The sequence below is a fragment of the Bufo bufo genome, chromosome 6 (genome assembly GCF_905171765.1).
Source record: "Bufo bufo chromosome 6, aBufBuf1.1, whole genome shotgun sequence".
Lineage (NCBI taxonomy): Eukaryota > Metazoa > Chordata > Amphibia > Anura > Bufonidae > Bufo > Bufo bufo.
In genome coordinates this window covers 285,158,317-285,177,000 of record NC_053394.1, presented here as the reverse complement: position 1 = coordinate 285,177,000, position 18,684 = coordinate 285,158,317, and the positions used below count along the sequence as shown (strand labels likewise).

At 42.3% G+C, this 18,684-nt stretch overlaps 1 protein-coding gene across 1 annotated transcript in view; it reads right to left on the bottom strand.

Annotated features, from left to right (window-relative positions):
- Positions 1 to 596: 596 nt before the first annotated feature.
- C1QL1 (complement C1q like 1) overlaps positions 597 to 18,684 on the bottom strand; it is a 102,733-nt gene continuing 84,645 nt past the window's right edge. Inside the window, exon 2 of the mRNA XM_040435763.1 lies at positions 597 to 3,020. Within this exon, the coding sequence (XP_040291697.1) occupies positions 2,841 to 3,020 (180 nt within the window). The 3' untranslated portion in view covers positions 597 to 2,840. The remainder of the gene's footprint in view (positions 3,021 to 18,684) is intronic.

Sequence of the window (18,684 nt, the reverse complement as noted above, 5' to 3'; positions counted from 1 at the left end):
TGAAAAGGACCTTTAGCATTAAAGTGGATAAACCTTTTCAAGTGTCCAGGTTCCATGACATTTCTTAAAGGGGAAATCTACTGACAATGTTAGCAACCATGAGCAAAATATTTATGTGGTTGGTCACTGAGAATTCAAGAAGTTACTATCAGTGGTGACCACCTCGAAATGTATTTTACGGTAGAGGACATATAGTGCCTCCTTCTTCTCACTTTGTTGAACTTTTGTGTACGTCATGGACCAAAATGACACTGTACCCATCAACGTACCCATCTCCCAAACCATATGGTAATAAGTTGTAGGTTGTGTGTTTATGTGATTATTGGATTTAACCTCTTATTGGAAGAGGGTTATAAAAACTTGTGCATTAGTCAAGCAGGAATCTAATTAGTTATGATGCCAACTTCCCCTTGCATCAGTTTTGATACTTTGTGCATAAACACATTTTTTCAATGTCTTCTCATTCAGATGGCACAAAAAAAACCACACATGATATTTTTACAATTCCTATAAGGATTTTATATTTACAAGATTTTCTTTAGATATCTCACAGGATCATTACAGGACAAAATAAAGAACAAAGCTTTTGACATAGGCAACCCCTATGAAATATCAAGCAGGGATAACTTGTAGGATCTCAAAAAACAGGGCACATAAGTCTTATCTTAATGTAAGATTAGGTAGTATTCCATCCCTCATGTACTGTAGATATAATGTAAAACATGCAATCATCCCTTACTGACATGACCAACAAACATGTGAAACTTCCCAAATAATTAAAATGGTGGCACCACCACGTCAGTCTCTTCAAACTTCAAGAAACAGAACCAACTAACAGAACAGCCATGACTGGTAAGCCTGTCAAAGCAGTCTAGAACCTCTGTGGGCTCCACAATGCAGATGATTTGAGGGCTATATCTGCTAATGAATAGTTTTGTGCAGGTCAATCTGATGCCCAGCAGGGTGGCATCTGTAAGTACAGAATGATACAGATAGATGTCAAACTTCACAGATCTAAATTAATTGAGGTTTGCAAAATGTGGACATAAAGTGCTGTAAAAACCATTATTTTAGCATTAAAGTGTTACTTTTTTTAATTAGCAAGTCTCTAGGTACGCTTTTAGGATGCTGCTGCTAAATCTGATTGATTCTGTCTTCAAATGGAAATAGTCACAATCCGACAAGGCCTAAGGTGGAGAACACAGAGCGTACAGTTAGATTTTCCTGTACACAAAATAAGAATATTGTAGTGTATATAGTCTGTGAGGGAAGATATTCTGTGAGTCATTCACTTGTCTTTCTTTAACACTCTATATATAATTACACAATTTATTTGGGAGTTCTAGAAATAAACAGATTGAGGTAGAAGGGAAAAATAACGCTGGGGGCTATTAGGATTTATTTAGGCACAAGAAACAAATACAGGGCTGATGAAAGAAATCGCAGTAGCCATATTGGACCAATAATTGGAAATTGAGTAAGATGTTGACATTTACAACTAGGATATAATTATTAGGTAGACAGTTGAGGAATAGTATCATGACTAATACAAGCTTACTAGATGCCTAGGGAATTCAATTAACTATTTAAATGAAAAACTTTGGGGATAGGAAACTGAAAATGAAGTTTACCAGGTGGATACTGACATGAGAGATAGAGTTGCCATTGAGGTTGTTGAAGGGATTCAGTCATAGCTAGAAGAGGAAAATACAAAGATGGAATTGAAGAATAGTGTTTAAGAAGGGACATAGATGGTTTTTTGACATGCAAAAATGTGGATGGTGAATGGATTTGAGTGAAGCCCAAAGGAGGGGTGACGTTGGGGACAGGGGTTGCAAAGGTATGAATAGTTGATGGATAAGGAAGAAAGCTTTACATTTATTAGGGATATTTAAGACACAGAACCTTGAATCTTGGTAGAGAGATGCTTGCAAATCTCTGTGAATTTCAGACAAATTACAGGCGCAAAAATGGTGCAATGATAAATGTATTAGGCTTAGTGGAGATGGTGCTATGAGGCTTGGTAGAAGGAGCATGGCTCATGAGGAGGACAATGAGGAAGGGACACAGAGTATGGATGACAATCAATCCTCACCAAAGAAATGCATGCAGGTGGCTTTATGGAAAGTTATGTAGTAGAGTCTTAGTACATAAAGGCAAGAATTTGACTTAAAGAAGGTTTACTGGAATGGGAAATGTTAAAGCCATGAAGCTTGCTGGAGTTATATAGGTATCTCATTAGATGGAGGTACAGTATATATCCATGGATAGGCATAGGGATCAAATCTCAAGGCTATGTGGACGGTTTTATGACAAGAGTATTGTCCTGCATTTTTCACTCAATGGAACCATCTATCCGTGTGCTAGACTGAAGCTTGTGGAAATAATGCCTAATGACTACTGATGGTTTGGCACAGATGTCACAGAAATTAAATTTACCAGCAAGACACCACAACAGTTTTCAGTATTATGATCCAATGCTGAAAGGAACATGACAGGTGTAGAAGGTATAAAAAATGGACAGTAATTCATTAAATTGAATTGGCTAGTATGCATTTAGCTTTGAATGGGAAAGTGGCCTCAAATAAGGACAGAGGCATGAGTTAGGCCAGGGGTATAGTAGTGAGGCTTTATTGAACAGCTACACACTGATGCATGGGATATGATACAGGAGTGGTCAAGGACACAAGAGAGGTGCTGGATAAGCAATTGGGAGCAGCTACACAATCCCAAGCACACCATGGAGGTAATTTGAGTGTTCCATGCAGCTGTCCCAAGCTTCTCTCTGGGGCTCCTTGCTCCCTGGTGGTGTAGATAGGGTAGTCCAAAGAACATTTCTCTCAGTCTGAGTATATGATGAAGCCGGAGAAGGTACTGTATTTGTTGTTATTGCCTCCATGAGCTTTTCCACCATCCAACTTGATGTAGACCTCATCTCCTGCATCCAAGTGAAGAATCACACTATTACTGGCATAGTCGTAGTTCTGGTCTGCATCTTGAGCAATGGCACTGGCACGAACCTGGAGGACAGTAAGGAGAGATGGTGAAACACAGCTTATTCAAAAGGTAGAGTATTGGATTGTTCTAGTTTTGGTTGAGGTTTGAAAACTCTAAAGTCATGTCATGATGATTTTCATCTCTGAATTGCTGGGTGGACTAGAAAAGGAGGACATTGGTGGTAGAAGGCCTTTATAAGATGGGATATATGTCACTAAAAAGCATCTAGTTAAATTATTTTGTCTACTACATCACAAAGTATTCCTTCATTTCCCACTCTTTAAAACTGGCTTATTCTATGTTATGTTATGATACAGATTTAAATATAGATACTATGGGGCACGTGTTTCAGATGCCAGTCTTAATAAAGCCCTAAGTCGGCGGTGGGTCTGGATAACTTTGGTGCATCCAGCTCCAGATCTAAATGTAAGATAGCTTCCAAGGTGTCTTACATTTAGACCTTTTCTACATCTAAAACAGGCGTAGAAAATGGTAAATGAGACTGGCCTGCCAGCTGGTCACCTTCCTTGCCCACGCCACACCCACAATTTTAGACCTGGCATGAAGGGGAGAAGTCGCAGATTGCAGCACAACACCTAGTTGCGCTGCAATCTGCGCCTTAAATATGCGTAATTTAGGCATATTTCAGAATGACAAATGACCCCCTAAGATGCTAAGTTAAATGTTCGAATCTGTAAGTGTGAAGACTCCTTATACGGTGAGCTGATCACAAGTGTCTATTCTGATTTGTATTGACTACGTTAAAAGCCATTGAAAGAAAGACTGGAATTGTCACGAGTGACTCGCTCTATATTTAGAGAAAATCTGAGACATTTTCTGAGACTGCTACAAGATCTGTCAAGTTTCACAGCTCTCTGCCAATCACCTGAGAAACTATAGGGGGGAAGGGGGGGGGGGGGGTACAGCGGTTCTATTGGACCTAAGCTCTGGTGCTGAGAGTAATTCAAAGGCACCTTTTGTACAGCACTATGGAATATGTTGGTACATTTATTAAATAAAATGGATAGACCAAAATCCTAGAGAGGAAAAAAAGAGGGCAGAATGGGTTAATGCTGCCCCTGCCATTGCTGTTCCAACTCTGATCCAGTCTCTGCTACTCTTCACTTCCTTGTCCTGACCTCCACACAGAGAGGAAATGGCTTGGACTGTCCTCTCGGCCAATAAGCTGAGCAGGTCATCACTGCGGCCAGTGATTGGTTAGTCCAAACCATTTCCTGTCTGTCACACCCAGTACCAGGTAATAGAACAGTGGAGATTGGATGAGTACCAGCACAGCAGTGGCGGGGAATCTATGAAGAGAGTAATGATTATTTTTTACTTTTTCCCCCTTTCACCTCTTCTATTAAAAAAAGTCGCCTTTTAAAAACCCTCTAACGTCTCGAAACGCAACTTTTATGGTTGTCAGAAATTCTTTTAAATTAGCAATAATTAGTTCAAGTGCAAGCTGCATATCGTCTGACATTTAGGTGCAGATAAACCACATGGATCTGAGCTAATTTCAATACATTCATAATTCCTGCAGATTTCATGGGTGTCTCACTTTCTGTGGCTGCGCTGGCAACCCTGCTTTAAGAATGCGGTTGGAGAAGAAGAACAATTAGTGGGTCTTGTTTATCTGTCAACAAGGGTAAAAGGAAATGCAGGGTTTGGTTTAAAAAAAAAATCTGAAAATAATAAACTAATTAGATGAAATCACAAGATGTAATTACTACGTCCTTTAATCTTACAAAAATCCATCAAAATAACCTTAAAATTGCAGCGAGACAGAGAAATCCAATTCCACTTTATACATCAGAAAGCCAGTATTTTTTTGTGCGCTGTCTCGAAGGCAGACGGACCCTTGACTCTTCAGTCTCTGAATCCCAGAGCTATTTGTATTGGAAATCAATGGCAGGGCATTGAATATATTGCCCTCAAAGGGGTTAATCACAAAACTCTCTATTTCTAGTTGAAGTGAGGCGTTTTTGTGACAGGACGGAGGCACACGTGAGGCGAGACAACGACTCCTAACACACGAACAGCAGCACAGGTGTGTTAATATGGAGAATAAACAGCTCACTGTGCTAGTAATTAATGTCTCCAGTCACAGGCTTGCCTGCCAAGAACTAAAGAACGACGGAGAGAGGCAGCAAGAAGGAAGAGGAGTATGTGACTCATTAAAAGTGTCAGTCTTCCCTGCTGGAAAATAATCCTTGTTTTTCTACTAGACAACTAAACATCTGCCGTAACAGGCGATTAGGACAGTTTCGGACAACTATTGGGTAGAATCTCTACACAAGTAGTCATTACCAAGGCCAGCAACCGGCAGATATCTAACCATGAGTTCATCATTCGGGTAGGGAACCCTGCACATACGCCGGCGAGATGACAATCTGCTTATGTGCACTTCGGATCTTGGGCGGGGCATCTGAATGAGATCATGCCGATTGTTATCTTGCCAAAGCAAGTTTGAGATTTCAGGGCCAGGCATCGGAGCAGTGATGATGCCTGACCATGTGAAGTAGTGCCGGAGGCAGAGTGGCAGTAGGGAGAAGCTGTGGTGAATGGGTGCTCTGAGAGAAAGCACCTCATTAGCATATTAGGCTACTTTCACACCAGCGTTTTTACTGGATCTGTCATGGATCAGCAAAACCACTTCCGTCACGATAATTCTGAGCTGATCCGGTTGTATTATCTTTACAATAGCCATGACGGTTGTAAGTCAATGGGGGATGGATCCATTTTCTATTGTGTCAGAGAAAACGGATCCGTCCCCATTGACTTACATTGTGTGTCATGACGGATCTGTCTTGCTCCGCACCACATCGCGGACAGAAAAAACACTGCATGCAGCGTTATTCTGTCCGCGATGGGGACGCAGTTGTCACGGATGATGTTGCAGATAGCTGGAACTTATGAATAAACGCACGACTGGCTTGATCCCAAACTAAGGAGCATATAGGTGAGCCCTATAAAACCCTAAGAGCTCTCCCTGACTGCTATGCCCATGCAAGGGTCTCAATGGTAGACGATTGCATGCCCACGTACCTAGACTGTGTGACACCTGAAAACCCTATAATAGTGAGGGGACACGACCACCGGCTCCCTGCACTTAATATGGATGGAGTCAGGGTCACCTAGAATCAAGCCAGCAAGGAAACACAATAAAGTACGACTTATCTGAGCAAACAGCAGCAGCCTCCAGCAGTGAACACTTCATCCAGAAAGTAGTATAAACCGCAAAGTGAGGCAGTATAGGAGGGAATATAAAAGGGAGACAATTAGTCTAAATAGGTGACACCTGGGAGAAGGAAAGGAGATGACAAAGTGAAACCAAAACAAAGAACATCATGCAATAGGTAGAGAAGGACATCTGCCAGACCTTCTCACAGAACTAAGTAAATGGATCAGCCAGCACTGCACGGGATAGGAGAAATCTCCACTAATGGTATAGAAGATTTCTTCTATACTTTCTCACAGAACTGGCGGTGACAGTACCCCTCCCTCTACGGGTGGACTCCGGACACTCAGAGCCCACCTTCTCAGGATGAGACCTATGGAAAGCCCTGATGAGACGAGTGGCCTTAATGTCCGCCACTGGGACCCACATCCTCTCCTCAGGACCATAACCCTCCCAATGAACGAGGTACTGGAGAGAACCGCGGATAATGCGAGAATCCACAATCATAGAGACCTGAAATTCAAGATTACCATCAACAACAATCGGAGGAGGAGGCAAAGAGGAGGGTACAGTGGGTTGGACATAAGGTTTTAATAGGGACCTGTGAAAAACCTTATGGATCTTCCAAGTCTGAGGAAGATCAAGACGGAAGGCAACAGGATTGATGACGGACAAGATCTTGTAAGGCCCAATAAACTTAGGACCCAACTTCCAGGAGGGAACCTTCAGTTTGATATTCTTTGTAGACAACCACACCAGATCACCCACATTCAGGTCCGTACCAGGCACACGTCTTTTATCCGCCACACGCTTATATCTCTCACTCATCCTCTTCAGATTACCCTGAATCTTTTGCCAAATAAATGACAAAGACGAGGAAAATCTCTCCTCATCAGGTAAACCAGAAGACCCCTCTCCAGAGAATGTCCCAAACTGCGGATGAAACCCATATGCAACAAAACATGGTGACTTATCAGAGGACTCCTGGCGATGGTTATTTAAAGCAAACTCAGCAAGGGACAAAAAAGAATACCAATCCTCCTGATTCTCCGCCACAAAACAGCGCAGATATGTCTCCAGATTCTGATTGACGCGTTCGGTCTGACCATTCGACTGCGGGTGAAAAGCAGAAGAGAACGACAACCGAATCCCCAAGCGAGAACAGAAGGCCTTCCAGAATCTGGAAACAAATTGCGTGCCCCTATCAGAAACGATGTCTGAAGGAATGCCATGCAATTTAACAATGTGATCAACAAATGCTTGCGCCAACGTCTTAGCATTGGGTAACCCAGGAAAGGGAATGAAATGCGCCATTTTGCTAAAACAGTCCACTACCACCAGAATCACAGTCTTTCCCGAGGAACGAGGCAGGTCCGTAATGAAGTCTATGGACAGATGCGTCCAAGGACGGGAAGGAATGGGTAATGGGAGGAGAGAACCCAATGGCCGTGAATGAGGGACCTTGGCATGAGCGCAGGTCTCACAGGCTGCCACAAAACCCTCAACCGTCTTATGAAGAGCCGGCCACCAGAATCTCCGAGCAATGAGATCCACTGTGGCTCTACTCCCCCGGTGCCCAGCAAGGACAGTATTGTGGTGCTCCTTAAAAACCTTGTGTCGTAAAGCGAGAGGCACAAACAACCTCCCAGGAGGACAAAGATCAGGAGCCTCTGCCTGGGCTGCCTGAACCTCTGCCTCCAAATCAGGATAAAGAGCAGAGACGACCACCCCTTCAGCCAAAATGGGACCCGAGTCTTCAAAGTTCTTCCCTCCCGGAAAACAACGTGACAGGGCATCTGCCTTCACATTTTTAACCCCAGGGCGGAACATGACAACCAAATTAAACCTAGAAAAGAACAAAGACCATCTGGCCTGTCTCGGGTTCAGACGCTTGGCCGATTCCAAGTAGGCCAGATTCTTATGGTCGGTAAACATGGTAATAGGGTGTCTGGCTCCCTCTAACCAATGGTAAAAATAAAAGAAAGACAGGAGGCAGCGCCTCATGTGTGGTGTTGTACAATAAATTGATAAGAGATGTGTAGAAACTCTTACCAGATTGTGTTGTGAAAAGTCACAACACCATTTGAATATACAGCATCTAACCAATGGTGCCATTCCTCAAAAGCTAATTTGATGACCAACAACTCCCTATCTCCCACATCATAATTTCTCTCTGCAGAGGAGAGTTTCCTTGAGAAAAAGGCACATGGTCGTCATTTGGCAGGAGAGGGACCCTGAGATAAGACCGCACCCACACCCACCTCAGAAGCGTCCACCTCAACAATAAAAGGTAGAGAGACATCAGGTTGTACCAAAATGGGAGCGGAAGAAAAACTCTCTTTGATACTAGAAAAGGCTTTAAGCGCATCTACTGACCACGAGGAAAAATCCACCCCCTTTTTAGTCATATCAGTGAGTGGCTTAACAACAGAGGAATAATTCAAAATGAACTTTCTGTAATAATTGGCAAAACCCAAAAACCGTATCAGCGCCTTCTGATTCTCAGGAAGCTCCCAATCAAGCACAGCGCGGACCTTCTCAGGGTCCATGCGAAAACCAGAAGCAAAGAGAAGAAAACCAAGAAATTGAATCTCCGGAACCGCAAACACACATTTTTCCAGTTTAGCGTACAATTTATTCTCCCGCACAAACAGCAAGACCTGACGTAGGTGGTCCCGATGAGTCTTGAAATCAGGAGAAAAAATCAAAATGTCATCTAGATACACCAGAACAAATTTCCCCATTAAATGCTAAAAAATGCTGTTCACAAAATGTTGGAAGACGGCCGGAGCATTCATCAAACCAAATTCTCGAAATGACCCTCAGGGGTATTGAAGGCTGTCTTCCATTCGTCCCCTTCCCTGACCCTGACTAGGTTGTATGCCCCTTCTAAATCCAACTTAGAAAAAACTTTAGCCCCAACAATCTGGTTAAACAGGTCCGGGATCAGAGGAAGCGGATATGGGTCACGAATTGTGATACGGTTCAGCTCCCTGAAATCCAGACAAGGTCTTAAAGAAGCATCTTTTTTCTTAACAAAAAAAAAAAACAGCGGCAACAGGTGACTTTGAGGGTCGGATGTGTCCCTTTCTCAGGCTCTCAGAGATATAAGTACGCATAGCGACTCTTTCAGGTTGGGAGATATTGTATAAAAGTGATTTTGGCAGCTTGGCGCCTGGGGTGAGATTAATAGGGCAGTCGTACTCCCGGTGAGGGGGCAACTCCTGGACACCACTCTCGGAAAACACATCCGAAAATTCAGAGAGAAAAGATAGTACAGTCTTGGTAGAAACCGCTGAAAGAGACGCCGTGAGGCAATTCTCTCTGCAAAACTCACTCCAACCATTTATTTGCCTTGCTTGCCAATAAATGGTGGGGTTATGTTTAGTGAGCCAGGGTAGCCCCAACACTAGAGGAGTAGGTAATCCGCTTAGGACGAAACATGACATATCCTCAACATGAGCGTCACCCACAGTCAAACGTATATTATGAACTATGCCCTTTAACGATCTTTGAGAAAGTGGAGCGGAATCGATAGCAAAAACAGTATATCCTTTTCCAACGTGCATACCTGGAAACCATGCGTTATTGCAAATTGATTATCAATGGGATTGACAGCTGCTCCACTATCTACAAAAATCTCACAATGTTCTTGCTGTCTAGCGCCACCCTGGCAGGTAGGAGAAAACAGGAACTACAAGCAAACGGCAAACCTTCAATTTCCGCATCAACCTTGCCAATAGTAGCAAATGGAAATTTTTTTAGTTTTTTTTTAGTTTTGTTTTTTTACCCTCAGAAAACTCCATGAATCTCCTAGAGGGGCAAACATTAGCCAAATGATTTATACCCCCACAACAGAAACAAACCCTCCTCTGAGAGAATGAATCCTCTACTATCAGAGGCAAGCAAACCCAGCTGCATGGCCTCCTCCTCAGAGGGGATTGAGAGAGACTGAGACCCCTGCACAATGAATGTCCTTGGGCTGAATATGACAGGAAAGAGTAGTCTCCTCTCTTTCTCTCTAAGACGCCTGTCAATACAAACAGCTAGAGACATGGCAGATTCTAACGAGGCTGGTCTCTCATGAAAAGCAAATGCATCTTTCAATCTTTCCGAAAGACCATGGCAAAATTGACTTCGGAGTGCAGCATCATTCCAACCAGTATCAGATGCCCATCTCCGAAATTCAGAACAATATATCTCTGCGGACTGTTTACCCTGGCATAAAAGACGCAGTTTAGATTCAGCCAGAGCAATACGATCCGGGTCACCATATATCTGCCCCAGGGCTACAAAAAAATTCATCCACCGATCGGAGGGGCCGTGCCCCCACCGGCAGCGAAAAGGCCCAAGACTGAGCGTTATCCCTGAGCAGCGAGATGATGACCCCTACCCTCTGCTCCTCATCACCAGAGGAATGGGGAAGTAGGCGAAAATGGAGTTTGCAAGCCTCTCTAAAGCGAACAAAATTCTCACTACCCCCGGAGAACGTATCCAGAAGCAAGATCTTAGGCTCGGAACAAACTCCATGAACACCAGCAGAACCGGTCACCTGAAACTGAGACACAGTATTACGGAGATCTGCTACCTCCATCGAAAGACCTTGCATGCGGTCAATCAAGGCTGAAACCGGATCCATGCTTAAGATGGTTACGGCGGTTTATAATGTCACGGATGATGTTGCAGATAGCTGGAACTTATGAATAAACATCCGACTGGCTTGATCCCAAACTAAGGAGCATATAGGTGAGCCCTATAAAACCCTAAGAGCTCTCCCTGACTGCTATGCCCATGCAAGGGTCTCAATGGTAGACGATTGCATGCCCACGTACCTAGACTGTGTGACACCTGAAAACCCTATAATAGTGAGGGGACACGACCACCGGCTCCCTGCACTTAATATAGACGGAGTCAGGGTCACCTAGAATCAAGCCAGCAAGGAAACACAATACATGAAAAGACTTATCTGAGTAAACAGCAGCAGCAGCCTCCAGCAGTGAACACTTCATCCAGGAAGTAGTATAAACCGCAAAGTGAGGCAGTATGGGAGGGAATATAAAAGGGAGACTATAGAAATTAGTCTAAATAGGTGACACCTGGGAGAAGGAAAGGAGATGACAAAGTGAAACCAAAACAAAGAACATCATGCAAGAGGTAGAGAAGGACGTCTGCCAGACCTTCTCACAGAACTGGCGGTGACAGCAGTTCAGTTTTGTCCCCATTGACAATGAATGGGGAAAAAACGGAAGCATTTTCCCCCGCTATTGAGATCCTATGACAGATCTGCATAGCGGAAAGGTAAGCGCAGATGTGAAAGTAGCCTTAATAAAAGATATCTCTACAAAAAGAACATCCAATTGCAGAAAGGAAGGTAGAGCTAAACTCAACATAGCCAACTAGTATGCCTGGTTTAATAGGGCTGATCATGGTGACAGATGTTCTTTAAATACCTGTGATATGTGTGCATTTTCAGCAGTATCTGTTTCATTCCCGCACACTTCACACATCCTACATGAATGGTTAGGAACATATGGGCAAATATTCTAAGTACAACATCACGTGGTACAAGAAAACTTGTATTTTCTGCAGATGTGCAGATCTTCTTACTTGTTTCTGCCTACAGAATGACAGTTGACAGGTCATCGTTTATGAGGAATGCTGATGCGATAGAATAATAAACTGATTTAATTGTAAGGCTCTATACAAACTACGTTGCATGCCCAAAGTCAGACATATACTACATAAAAGGGAACATATGCAAATATATACCACATGCACCATGTTATTGACTTCCATTACAGAAAATAAAAAAGATACATATCCTAATGAATTTCTACCTTTTACCCAGTAAGCCACCTTTATGTACATCATGGATAGGCTTGTATCAAGCCTCCAGGTTATACAGTTACGTCATGATGATCCCATGGTGAGCACAGATCACTGCGGATCATTGTGATGTCCCCCTAGTGGGACTAAAAAAATAATTCAAGGTTAATAACATTTATTGAAATAAAAAAAAAAAAATTTTATGAAACAGTGAGGGGAAAAAATACAGATACCCACATAGATGGTATCACAACCTGTATAATATAGATAACAAAATAGTTAAACTTGAGAAGAAGAAAGGTGGGTTATTGGTGGCTCACCTGGTCTATACAATGGGTAGGTGCTCTGGTTCTGAACTGACTCACCCGGTCAGAAAAGGCGGTTTATAACAGTAATGTATATAGTGAAGGACCGGCACTCTACATCTATCAGTAACGCTAAGTAAGCAGTATACACAGATGGTATTAAAAAAATGTATTTATTTTTTATAAAAATACGTTTAGGAGCATAAAAAGTATATAGAAGTTCTAAGGATGTAGAAGTTCTAGAGGATGAGATTCGAAATTATATATAAGAATCTTCTGAGGGATAAAGTTCAAAAATTAATAGAATAAAAAATATATAAGATCATAGGCAGCGGTGGAGGTGCACAGTAGAAATTGCGCAGGCGGCAGTGTGACAATGCGGTGATTGTCAGGTGGTGACAATACAGTGGTTGTCTGGTGGTAGTTTTCACCTACTGTAGGTACAATATATGGCTCTGTCCATTTGTGTACAGTTCATCAAAATGAAAAAATGTGGGAGTAAATATGTATAGGCAGACCGGAAAAAGATAAGTAAAAAGGTATGTAAAAAGGTATATATAAACGAAAAAAACATATGTGAATATATGAATAAAAATGAAAAAGTTTGTAGCAGTCAGGTGCTGGGCTTAGTGTGGCGTCCCACACATTGGAAAGAGCTGCACCCTGACTGTGTACCTTCTTTGTGAGGTTTTGGATGTCCCGGCTGTTGGAGCGATCTCAATGTGCTCTGTTGTGTCTGTTTCCCGGTCTTCTCGGCGTGCCGCGTGGGTATGACGTCACTTCTTTGGCGTCTCGCTTGTCTTAGTCGGACTTGGTTGAAGACTTTCGCTGGGGGTCTTTGTCGGTTGTTGGGAAGCGCTTCCAGGGTAGAATTCTTTTGGCAGTTAATAGAGGGAGGTCACCAGACGCGTTTCGAAGGACTTAGCTGCCTTCTTCATCAGTGGTAGCCCTCTGACTGCCGTGTATTACCTTTTATGCTGCTGGTGGATCTTGCAAAGACCTGGACTGGATCTCGTTTTGTATGGTCCAGACTTTTTTGTATGCTGGTACCATCGAAGATCTGGGTAAGTACTAGTCGGATATCTTCTTTTGTTTACTCTTTATATACACATTCTTTATATACATATATATATATATCTCTCAGCCCACCTCGCTGCGGTTTGATGTCCTTACTGGTTTAATCTTAGTTCTGTGGGTGTTTTCAATATTTATGTTTGTTGCGGTGCCGTTGTGTTTTCTGCTGGATGATCATTTCTATATGTGTGGGCCTGTTTGGGGACCCTGGTTTGGGTGCTGTAGTTTTTCTTTTGATGCTCTGTGTTTTCGGTGGTTTATTCTTTAATAGTTTTGTGATCTCTGATTTGAGCTGGATTCTGTGTTTTTGGGTTTTTCTGCAGTGTTAGGATTTTTCTGATGTGTTGGGACTTTTCTGCGGTATTTTGTCCGTGCGGTGTGCTATCCGTGTGTCCTTAATGTTTAGGGGGCCTTCATGTGGTTTTTGTTGCCCTGCGGTATTGTTGCGTTTTCTGGTGCGTTTTTTTGTCGTTGCATTTTTGGGTTGCAGTGATCATGATTTTTTGCGGGGTGTGGGGGTGGGGGGGTGGGGGGTGTGTGTGGTGACTTTGGTGGCCAGTGGTGTGGGTGGTTGGGGTGGTGCGTTCCATCCTAGGTGTGTGTGTGGGAATAAATATGTGGTGGTGTGCTGGTTGTTCTATCTGTTTTTTGCTCATTTTGCTCAATTTGGTCCAGGATTTGGATGCGGTTTTTTGGGGATCCATTGGTGTTGTATCTGTGGTGTGTATTTTGGATTACTGGTGTCTGAGAATCCATGTGGAGGTTCTTGTGTTTTTGTTTGTGTGTTTTCTTGCGGAGCCTCTGCGTTTCTATGGTGCGTTTTTCCATGGTGCGTTTTTAGTGCGTTTTTCAGTGATGCGTTTTTTTGTTATAATTTGTGCAGGTTCTGGTGGTGCGTGTGTACAGTGTCTAGGGTGCTCTCTAGTGTGGTGCTAGTACTGTGGTTTTGGGAACCTGGTGTAGTTTTTATTTGTGTTTGTGTGCTTTCTAGCGGTGCTGCTGTGTTATTGGGGAGTGTGTGTGGGTGGTGACGTGTGTTGGGTGCTGGTTAAGTGATTGGCCTCTTTGTTTGTGTAGTCCTATGTGGTTTTGCTCTTTTTTGTCAATTTTGGATGTGGTTTTTAATTTTGGATGCGGTTTTTAGTTGCGGTTTTTAGTTTTGGATGCGGTTTTTAGTTTTGGTGTGTTGTGTTCTGTCAATGGTATGTTTGTTTAGATTGCTGGTCGTGGTATCTGGGGGTCTATATTGGGATCTCTTGTGGCATCGCTGAATGTTTTTGGATCCAATTGTGGGGTCCAATCTTGGGTTCTGCAGTTTCCGTTTGGCCTTGGAGTGGTGGGTTTCTCATCTTTGAGTGGTGTTTAGTATTGGTTTTTCCTTTTTTTTTCCTCTTTTCTTTTTCTTTTGGCTTTGTGGGGTGGCGACCACGTATCGAGTGTCAGTAGGGGTGCTGGTATGCAGCCGGACGCCTACTGCGAGTCAAACAGGGGCAGCCACTCTGGGATAGTTTATAGGAACCCAAATAGTTCGAAGTCAGCGTTTAGGCCTCCTGGTATGATTGTGTTGAACTCAAAAATGAATTTTGATTCAATACGGGACATCTTGGCTATGTGGTTTCCTCCTCTCCAGTCTGTTTTTACCTTTTCCAGTGCTGCAAATGATAATCCAGATGGGTCTTGTTTGTGATGTGTTTTGAAATGTTTGGAGAGTGAGTGGGTTTCAAAACCTTTCTTGATATTGTTTATGTGTTCTGATATACGTTTTTTTAGAGTCCTTTTTGTTCTACCAATGTATTGTTTTTTACAGGGACAGGTGATGATGTAGATTAAGTTTGTGCTACTGCAGGTGAGGAATTCTTTTATTTCATGTTCTAGTGTTGTGGTTGTAGATTGTACTCTCTCAGTACTGATTTTACAATTGGAGCATTGGTTGCATCTGTAGAATCCTTTGAGTTTTTGCCATGTGTTTATTGTGAGATTTTGTTTTTTCTGTTGTGTTTTGACAGACGGTGCAATTTTCAGGCCTAGGTTTGGGGCCCTTGTGTATATGATGTGAGGTTTTGTGGAGATGGAGGGGCCTATCGTTTTGTCCTTTTGGATGTGGTGCCAGTGGGTATTGATGATTTTTTCAATACTTTTGTGTTGTGAGCTGAAGGGTAGTATTAGCTTTGGGGTTTCATTTATTTGTGTTTGTGTTTTTGGTTTGTTTTCGGGTTTGTCATTGAAGAATGAAGTTCTGCTGAGAAAAAAAAAAAAAAAAGGAAAAACCAATACTAAACGCCACTCAAAGATGAGAAACCCACCACTCCAAGGCCAAACGGAAACTGCAGAACCCAAGATTGGACCCCACAATTGGATCCAAAAACATGCAGCGATGCCACGAGAGATCCCAATATAGACCCCCAGATACCACGACCAGCAATCTAAACAAACATACCATTGACAGAACACAACACACCAAAACTAAAAACCGCATCCAAAACTAAAAACCGCAACTAAAAACCGCATCCAAAATTAAAAACCACATCCAAAATTGACAAAAAAGAGCAAAACCACATAGGACTACACAAACAAAGAGGCCAATCACTTAACCAGCACCCAACACACGTCACCACCCACACACACTCCCCAATAACACAGCAGCACCGCTAGAAAGCACACAAACACAAATAAAAACTACACCAGGTTCCCAAAACCACAGTACTAGCACCACACTAGAGAGCACCCTAGACACTGTACACACGCACCACCAGAACCTGCACAAATTATAACAAAAAAACGCATCACTGAAAAACGCACTAAAAACGCACCATGGAAAAACGCACCATAGAAACGCAGAGGCTCCGCAAGAAAACACACAAACAAAAACACAAGAACCTCCACATGGATTCTCAGACACCAGTAATCCAAAATACACACCACAGATACAACACCAATGGATCCCCAAAAAACCGCATCCAAATCCTGGACCAAATTGAGCAAAATGAGCAAAAACCAGATAGAACAACCAGCACACCACCACATATTTATTCCCACACACACACCTAGGATGGAACGCACCACCCCAACCACCCACACCACTGGCCACCAAAGTCACCACACACCCCCCCCCCCCCCACACCCCGCAAAAAATCATGATCACTGCAACCCAAAAATGCAACGACAAAAAAACGCACCAGAAAACGCAACAATACCGCAGGGCAACAAAAACCACATGAAGGCCCCCTAAACATTAAGGACACACGGATAGCACACCGCACGGACAAAATACCGCAGAAAAGTCCCAACACTTCAGAAAAATCCTAACACTGCAGAAAAACCCAAAAACACAGAATCCAGCTCAAATCAGAGATCACAAAACTATTAAAGAATAAACCACCGAAAACACAGAGCATCAAAAGAAAAACTACAGCACCCAAACCAGGGTCCCCAAACAGGCCCACACATATAGAAATGATCATCCAGCAGAAAACACAACGGCACCGCAACAAACATAAATATTGAAAACACCCACAGAACTAAGATTAAACCAGTAAGGACATCAAACCGCAGCGAGGTGGGCTGAGATATATATATATATATGTATATAAAGAATGTGTATCTAAAGAGTAAACAGAAGAAGATATCCGACTAGTACTTACCCAGATCTTCGATAGTACCAGCATACAAAAAAGTCTGGACCATACAAAACGAGATCCAGTCCAGGTCTTTGCAAGATCCACCAGCAGCATAAAAGGTAATACACGGCAGTCAGAGGGCTACCACTGATGAAGAAGGCAGCTAAGTCCTTCGAAACGCGTCTGGTGACCTCCCTCTATTAACTGCCAAAAGAATTCTACCCTGGAAGCGCTTCCCAACAACCGACAAAGACCCCCAGCGAAAGTCTTCAACCAAGTCCGACTAAGACAAGCGAGACGCCAAAGAAGTGACGTCATACCCACGCGGCACGCCGAGAAGACCGGGAAACAGACACAACAGAGCGCTTTGAGATCGCTCCAACAGCCGGGACATCCAAAACCTCACAAAGAAGGTACACAGTCAGGGTGCAGCTCTTTCCAATGTGTGGGACGCCACACTAAGCCCAGCACCTGACTGCTACAAACTTTTTCATTTTTATTCATATATTCATATATGTTTTTTTCGTTTATATATACCTTTTTACATACCTTTTTACTTATCTTTTTCCGGTCTGCCTATACATATTTACTCCCACATTTTTTCATTTTGATGAACTGTACACAAATGGACAGAGCCATATATTGTACCTACAGTAGGTGAAAACTACCACCAGACAACCACTGTATTGTCACCACCTGACAATCACCGCATTGTCACACTGCCGCCTGCGCAATTTCTACTGTGCACCTCCACCGCTGCCTATGATCTTATATATTTTTTATTCTATTAATTTTTGAACTTTATCCCTCAGAAGATTCTTATATATAATTTCGAATCTCATCCTCTAGAACTTCTACATCCTTAGAACTTCTATATACTTTTTATGCTCCTAAACGTATTTTTATAAAAAATAAATACATTTTTTTAATACCATCTGTGTATATTGCTTACTTAGCGTTACTGATAAAAATAGTTAAACTGCCTGGTTAAAACTCGTAGAAAAATTCAAAAAATAACAACATTCCTTTCTTACCAACCCCCCCCCCCCCAAGATAATAAATGTTAATGTACTCCAAAATCATATCAGATGGTATTAGTGAAAAAAAGAGACCCACCAACGACTACATGGATGGATGTTATGTAATGCGAAAAAAAACTATAAACATTTTTTTACATGATTGTGCAAATCTAGTAAAGAACAAATAAAACTATACAAATTTGTTATCATCGCAATCGTACTGACCCATAGAATAAAAGAAACATAATAGTAATGACGATGAACATTGAAAGTTTAAAGTGCAAAAAACAATGAGGGAATTGCGTTTTTGTTTCCATTACCACTCCCAAAAAAGTTAACAAAAGTTAATCAATAGGTTGTGTACCCCAAAATTGTGGCACTTAAAATACAATTCTTCTCATTAAAAAGAAGCCCTTATATGGCTATAAAAAGGTTATAGCTCTTGGAATGCTGTGACAAAAAATACACAGTGCCTTGATACCCCTTGAACTTTTCCACATTTTTTCAGGTTACACCCACAAACTTAAACATATTTTATTGGGATTTTATGTGATAGACCAACACAAAGTAGCAAGTATGTGCGAAGTGAAAAAAGAATGATACATGGTTTTCAAAATGTTTAATACATAAATAAAGATTGGATGGAGAGCATCTGTGAACATCAA